General features: G+C 41.5%; 1 protein-coding gene across 1 annotated transcript; it reads left to right on the forward strand.

The window, feature by feature from the left end:
* The first annotated feature begins 4,053 nt into the window (after positions 1 to 4,053).
* LOC128734774 (mitochondrial potassium channel ATP-binding subunit-like) lies at positions 4,054 to 6,708 on the forward strand. Its single transcript, XM_053829116.1, has 4 exons — positions 4,054 to 4,182; positions 4,317 to 4,811; positions 4,873 to 5,587; positions 5,644 to 6,708. Exons 1-4 carry the CDS (start codon positions 4,133 to 4,135, stop codon positions 6,565 to 6,567), a joined length of 2,184 nt encoding a protein of 727 aa, XP_053685091.1. The 5' UTR covers positions 4,054 to 4,132; the 3' UTR covers positions 6,568 to 6,708.
* The last annotated feature ends 822 nt before the right edge of the window (positions 6,709 to 7,530 follow it).

Consider the following 7,530-nt stretch of genomic DNA (forward strand, 5'->3'; position numbering starts at 1 on the left):
ATTGGTGTAGAATAAATCAATCTTATAATTTCACAACTATACTGCATTAAATTTGTGCATTTAAGCTCAAAATCTAAGTTTTATAGTTTAACCCTTTGGAATGAGCCTCAAAGCAATTGTCAATGTCGAGGTTCGAAACGATGGTTCTACAATTGATGAAGGGACGGTAAGGGAAAGTAATGAAGAAGGATTTTTTGGGAATGGAGGGGAAATAGTGGAAAGGAAGGGGGGGTAATAGGTAGCTACGCTTAACAAGTTGTGTTTGTGACTACTACCTTTTGTCCAATGCTGGAAGGTGCATGGGTCGAACCAAGCTATAATCTGAGATTATAACCGGATTTGAATCCACAACCCCCGCCGGGGCATGTGGCTCGTTGGTACCCGTGGCGGGTGTTGTGGGTTCAAATGCGGTTATAATCGCAGATTATAACCTGAAACTCATTAGTGGGAATACGACAATAAGTTATTATTTCCGAATTTTGATTTCTTATGTGTTCTGTAGTTCTATCACAGAGAACAGACATCCAAGCAAAAGGTCCCCACTTGGATAAAACTTATGTCAAATTAGTTGGGAAACTATAGTGATGATGTCGCTGAAGGCGCATAAAATTCAACACTAAACTCACAACAGCTAGCTTCTGGCGCTACTGTTTTACCTGACTCACTGCGAATATGCGTATTATTGAAATAAAACGTAACCATGCGTTTTATTCGTTTATAACGCATATGCAGTTAATATCGATAACAAACGATTTTTTTATAAGTTGTGCTTTTGTTATTGCATTTAATTTGTAAAAAGCTGCATAAATAACAATTCAGTTTCACAATACAATTATTGCGTACTACTGGCACATGAAATATAATGTTTAAGTACGTTATTTTTAGTGATCAAAATTAACGATATTTTCGATACAAGGGCGATATTTTTCGAAGCCTTTCGAACCAACACGATCCCGCGAATACAACGCATTTCGCAGTGAGTCAGGTAACACAGTAGCATAACGCTTATAGTCCATATAAACTAGAGCCAGAGGAGCCAAAGGTTGTCAGTGTCAGTGTGCAAATCAAAAGAATCATTTAGTTGGGAAACTATAGTGGTGGTGACGCTAGCATATTAGGTGATTTTAATTTGAAATTTTATCCAACAATTCCCAAAAAATTTGTTCGTGAATGGATGTCTGTTCTCTGTGGTTCTATGCTTGGTTCTACAGCCTGAATTCGTTAATTGGGCCACGACTGCACTCCAGCTGATTCGCTAATTTGGCTGACTGACAGTTGTTAGAAATTTCTAAACTCGAAAATTCCATACAATTTTGACATTCAAGTTGTCACATAGCCCAATTAGCGAACACCCAATTAACGAACCGCCCAATTAACGAACCACCAATTGACGAAACTTTGCTGTACATTAGTTTTGTTTGTCCACGAATGTTAATTTTCAAAATGAAGTGCAAAACAGGATTTTGGTCGCATAAACGGTGGCGTATTTGGGAGCTGTTGTTCGGCAAACGAAGTTATTCTTAAAATAAAATATGCTGGCAACAGTGGTGCAGAGTGTAACAAAGAATATTCAATCGGGATGGCTGTAATAATAAGAAGAAGAGTAAGAAGCCAGTTGGCACGTCCTAGGGCACAACCTAGAACAGGACATGACATGTGACTACTTATTCTTCTTCATTATTGTTTTGGCGATTCCCTTTCAAAATTTACTACGGCAACGAAAAGTGTTTCCAAGAATGCAGCTGCAGTTTATGATAGAAGCCACTTGTCCTAGTTGATCACTAATTACACAAAAACAGATTCAATTTAATTGGGTCCTAAAGCCCTATGTCGTTTTTAGCTTGAATCGATGAGGTTAGGGTTAGGAACACATATTTTGATATTCAATTTTATATTTTTAGGATATTGCTGTTAAAAACCTTTTTTTTAATTTTGTGAAATTTTGAACAAAAAATAAACATTTGGGCAACCTTATATAGACAAACTACAGTTGTGCATGGTTGTGTCAAGCGGTGTCTAGACAACACGAATTATAAAAAGAAACCATAGTATGTCTTGAAATGTCACGGAAAACTTTTTGTTTACCTTCACGCTCATGTGATAGTGTGTCAAAAAGTCAAAAGTTGCAAAGTCAGGAAATGGCTTGGCAATCGCGACCTAAAACATTTTCTGAGTTTACAGCTCATTTTCCGGTTCCGGTCATCTCAGTTTAATTAAGGCCTTTGTCAAAATCAGCAATAAGCGTAGTGACTGCACTTGGTCACAGCGTGGATGGCTTCAGTTTTCGGATGCAACACCCGCCATCGAGATGCGACCGTGTTTGGTTAGAAACGCACAGAAATTTTTGGTCTGCCGTTCGCCCTACTGCTGATTCACATCGGAGTAGCAGAACATACCAATCTGATTGATAATACGGTGCCAGTTTCGGTTGGCGTTTTTTTCATACTGGGGTGACATTGCGATTCTCGTTTCGAGTGATTTTGGTTCGAGACGCCCGATTTGTTTAACGTGGTCGAAACGAACCAAAATCAATCGAAACGAGATGCGCAATGTCACCCCTGTTCTGCGGGGTCGAATGTACCGAGATTATACTGTTGGCCATCAGTTTGACATCGTTTAGTCATTCTTAGCGCAAACTAGATTTGGACAAAGTCTAGCACCGTGAATCGATGGATTGGAATACATTGCCCGAATCAAAACTTTTATCCGATAACTACCCAGGTAACCAATAAGCATTAAAATAAGCAGTAAATCAGTTGTTTATTAGCATCCCTGGCGTTTTATACTGCAGGCTGTTGTTTATCAGCTTTTTGACTGCATAACTGTTGTAAATTGGCATCCAAAATTCTATTTAAATTCTTCTTGTTGGTAACTAGTTGCAAATAAGCATTGTCAGCACTATAAGAGGGCTAGCCGTAAAGTAGCCGCATATTTTGCCAAAATAGCATTTAAGTAGCATTTAAGGCAACTTAAATGCTTATTGGCTTGCTTTTAAATTGCATTGGAAATGCTTATTGGTTACCTGGGTAGTACAAATTTGATGTCCCACTTCCTCACGACCAGCAAAACGCAGACAAGCACAAGAGACAACTGCGAAGCTGTAACTGTCAAAACGATCAGCTGCTCTAATGCCAAACCAGAGTTGCCAGTGAGAAAAAGTTATCATTGTTGCCAGAAACGTGTTATTTTCGTTATGTCAAGCAAGATCTCTAATGTCAAGGGAGAATAAATTACAATATTTTTGTTTTTTAATTTTTTACTGCTCTGCATCTTTTCAAAAAAGAAAAAACTATACTCTGGTAGTCATAATGGGAAGCTTTCTCGTTCTTTCTAAAAAAATCATCTTTTTATCCTATAGTTTTTATTACAAATTTTAGGACCCAATTCAATTCAAACACGCCAGTACAGTAACAGTAGTCTAAGTCAGGGGGGACCAAAAAATGCTAACACGCCACGATAAACAAACTGTTAAAATCCTAGTAAGGTTAAAAATTTGATGGGTTCAGTGTTTGCTGTGGTTTCCAGCAACACTTTTGCGCTTCCCTTGTGAATTTTTGTTTCTACAGTTGCACGCATGAAATCAGCCAATCAGGAAGCTGGCTCTTTTTTGACAGCAAATTGGCTCTTTTGCGATACAGCATGTCACGTCCTGTCCTATAGGTTGCGCCCTAATAGCGAATCACTCCGGATTTATGCAGGAAGTGATTTACCCCGTGGTTGGCACCAAAAATTATGTCAGTTACCGACATTATATTAACTGGTGTAAAGATATTTTCACTGTTTGTCCTGCAGAGGCAGATAGGGCGGATCATACAGAGAGTGCTTATGGATCAGAAGATGGCGGATCAATTCCCGAAAGAAGACGACATGAAATTTCGATTGGCTTATTGCATATACGAAATAAAGATTGAAGATTTTTAACAGTGCATAGAGCACCAAACCAAAACACACGTTTTATTTCTTCGCACCTGCGTATTTCTTTCATTGACGTTGGTATGACAAATTGACAATCAGCTGTTTTCATTCATCTCTCAGATCCACCACGGAACGTTTTTTCTGCTGCTCAGATGGCAGCTAGTTAGTTATAAATAGGCAAGAAATATTTATTTTCTGGTGTAAATAGTCCCCCAAAATGTTGAAATTATTTTTATCAAGTTACCGTAATTGTCCACTGATTGTCAGGTAAGTCACTAAATTAATCGTTAGTTTTCAACGTGCGCAAACTGAAACGGAAATCCCTGCTGAGAGGACCTCATTGCATAACCTCAATTCTAAATCTGATCATGAAACTAGTTCAAGGCCATTTTTGTTTACAGCCCGAGTACAGCGAACCGAAATGCAAATCAGCTGCTGCGAAAGTCTCTGCAAACATATGTTTTTAGACGAAACGAACTGCTAAATGCGGGTAAACGATTAATCACAAGTGAAACACGACAACAAGGACGTAAGCTGCTTTCAACTGGAGGTGGCCAGCAGCTTAACCGGACAGTATCTGGCCGAGCGAGCAATACATTAAGGTTACTATTGGGTGGTACAGGCATCGGTGTATCCGTCGGACTCCAGTGCAGGCGTTGTTTTGTGCATTGTGAGGCACCGTCTGGAAGACTACTGGTACAGCAAGCTGGTAGCGGTGGCGATGTCGTTAGATTTGATTGGTTAAAGTTTTGGTTCTACTTGAAACCTCATCTAGCCAAGTTATTAGCAGCCGTGGCGGCTGCTTTGGCTGTAGCTTATTTCAATATTCAAATACCGAATCTATTGGGTGTCGTCGTAAATACTTTATCCAAGTATGCTCGCACCGGTATGAAAAAGTGAGTGTTTTGATTCATTGATTTGCTTAGAAAATGTAATAAATTTTTTGTGTATTTTCAGCATTGATACTTCGACGTTCTTCAACGAAATGAAAGCACCTTCCCTGCGGTTGTTTGGAATGTACATCGCACAGGCCGGCTTTACCTTCGTGTATATATTACTGCTCAGTCAAATAGGTGAACAGATGGCCGCCAAAATCCGACAAGATTTGTTCAAACAAATTATAATTCAAGATTTGGAATTTTTCGACGCAAATCGTACCGGTGAATTGGTGAATCGATTAACAGCGGACGTGCAGGACTTTAAATCAAGCTTTAAGCAGTGCATTTCGCAGGGTTTGCGATCAATTGCACAGCTAATTGGAGGTAGTGTTTCACTGTTTCTTATTTCACCACAGCTCGCCAGCATTGCGCTCGTTTCGGTCCCGGCGGCAGTGGCTATGTTTTCCTTTCTCGGGAGATCATTGAGAGTACTAAGCAAGAAGAGTCAAGCGCAATCGGAACGAGCAACTTCGGTCAGCGAGGAAGCTCTATCGAATATTAGAACGGTTCGAGCCAGTGCTAGCGAATATAGCGAAGTAGAATTGTTCCGCCAAGAGACGGACAAAGCAGCGGTGCTCTCTCAACAGTTGGGAGTTGGTATTGCGGTTTTTCAAGCCCTGACGAATCTGTTTCTTAACGGAATGGTGCTGACAACGCTAGTTCTCGGTGGGCATTTTATGTCTAACAGCTCTATCACCGCCGGAGATTTGATGGCATTTCTGGTGGCTTCACAGGTTTGATACAAATCAAATTGCAGTAAAATAAATTCCTGATTGACATTTATCCGTAGGGCGTCCAACGATCGCTAGCTCAGGGCTCCGTTCTCCTGGGTTCCGTCATTAGAGGAATGACCGCCGGCGCTCGTGTTTTCGAATACCTGTCAGTTCAACCCAAGGTAGATTTAAAACTAGGACAAATCATTCCCGAATCACAAATAAGAGGCGAAATTCGTTTTGAAAATGTATCTTTTACCTATCCTTCTCGACCGAATCAAGAAGTTTTGCGAGAGTTTTCGCTTGTGTTAAAGCCAGGTCAAACGGTAGCTCTGGTGGGAGCTAGCGGTTCAGGAAAATCTACCATCGCCTCGCTATTAGAAAGATTTTATGAACCAACCGGTGGCCGAATAACGATTGACGGTCATAATCTATCGGAATTGTCACCCTACTGGCTACGCGGTCAGCTAATAGGATTCATCGAACAACAACCGATCCTTTTTGGAACGACTATCCTAGAGAATATTCGCTACGGTCGACCGGATGCAACTGAAGCCGAAATCCTCGAAGTTGCTAAACTGTCTCAATCACACCAATTCGTCAGTCAATTACCGGACGGCTACCGGACCACTGTTGGAGAGCGCGGAATTCAGCTAAGTGGTGGTCAGCGTCAGCGGATAGCGATCGCACGAGCTCTGCTCAAACGTCCGGCAGTGTTGATTTTGGACGAAGCAACCAGTGCCCTAGATGCTTCCAGTGAGGCAATCGTTCAAAAAGCACTAGATGCAGCCGTCGTCGATCGAACTACACTAGTGATCGCTCATCGGTTGTCCACAATTCGGAACGCCGATGTAATTGTCGTACTACACAAGGGCAGGATAGTGGAAATGGGAGCTCACGATGAACTGCTCCGAAAGCAGGGGCACTACTTTGAACTGGTCAAGCAGCAGGAGCGACAGCAACAGGAGGAACAACAGAACCAGAGAAGGTCTTATGGATAGAAGAAATAACATAGGTAGCCGTTTAACTGCATCGTTGAAGTAGCTTCGTTAGTTTGTTAAGAATTAAATTGTTCTGGTAAACTGGTAAATTTTTCGGTAAAGAGATAGGTATTATGTCGAAGAACGAAGTATTTGCAATATACGTACATGACACTGTTTGATTTTCGCTCATCAAGGACTGTAGTGACTTTCACCATAAGGAAAAGGCTACTGTGCATAGTTTTCGAGTCTGAATTCAAATGGAACCTCATTCTCACAGTCACATCTAAATTTGCAATTTTGAAAGTGACCTGGGGTTACTTCGGTTACCTGAGTGACTATAAATCATATGAGGACTGTAAGGTGAGGGACTGTGGGAATAGAATATGGGCCAGTAAGCGACGTGACTGTGTTGGCGGCAAAGGCCCACAAGGTAGTTACTTGGGACCAATTTTGTTTGAATAATCCAGTGCTATGCGCCAACAGATGCTGCCGACCTGCAGGGAAAAGAGAGTTTCTACAGCCAGCTGATCAGCGTGGTTGAGAAAATCCCTAAGGGGAACATCCAAATCCACTTGAGCGACTTCAATGCGAAGAATGGCTCAAACAATGCGGACCTTGAACGCGTCATGGGACGCCATGGCCTAGGAGAGATGAGCGAAAACGGGGAGCTGTTTACAGAATTCTGTTGTAATAACAACATGGTCATTGGTGGATCACTCTTTCCCCATAGACCAGTACATAAAGTCACGTGGGTTTCCCGCGACGGCCGAACAGAAAACTAAATCGAACACATTTGCATTAGCCGAAAATGGAGGATACTTCTGGACGTACGAAAAAAACGCAGTGCCGATATTGCATCCGACCATCATCTTGTTATCGCTGAAAAACACTTGCGCATCGCACGTCTCCACGTGTTGGGTGTCGTTACGACGATCGTCAATTGGAGAATCTCGAGGTGAAAAGGATCGTTGTTGAAACTTG

The sequence above is a fragment of the Sabethes cyaneus genome, chromosome 2 (assembly GCF_943734655.1).
Source record: "Sabethes cyaneus chromosome 2, idSabCyanKW18_F2, whole genome shotgun sequence".
Taxonomy (NCBI): Eukaryota; Metazoa; Arthropoda; class Insecta; order Diptera; family Culicidae; genus Sabethes; species Sabethes cyaneus.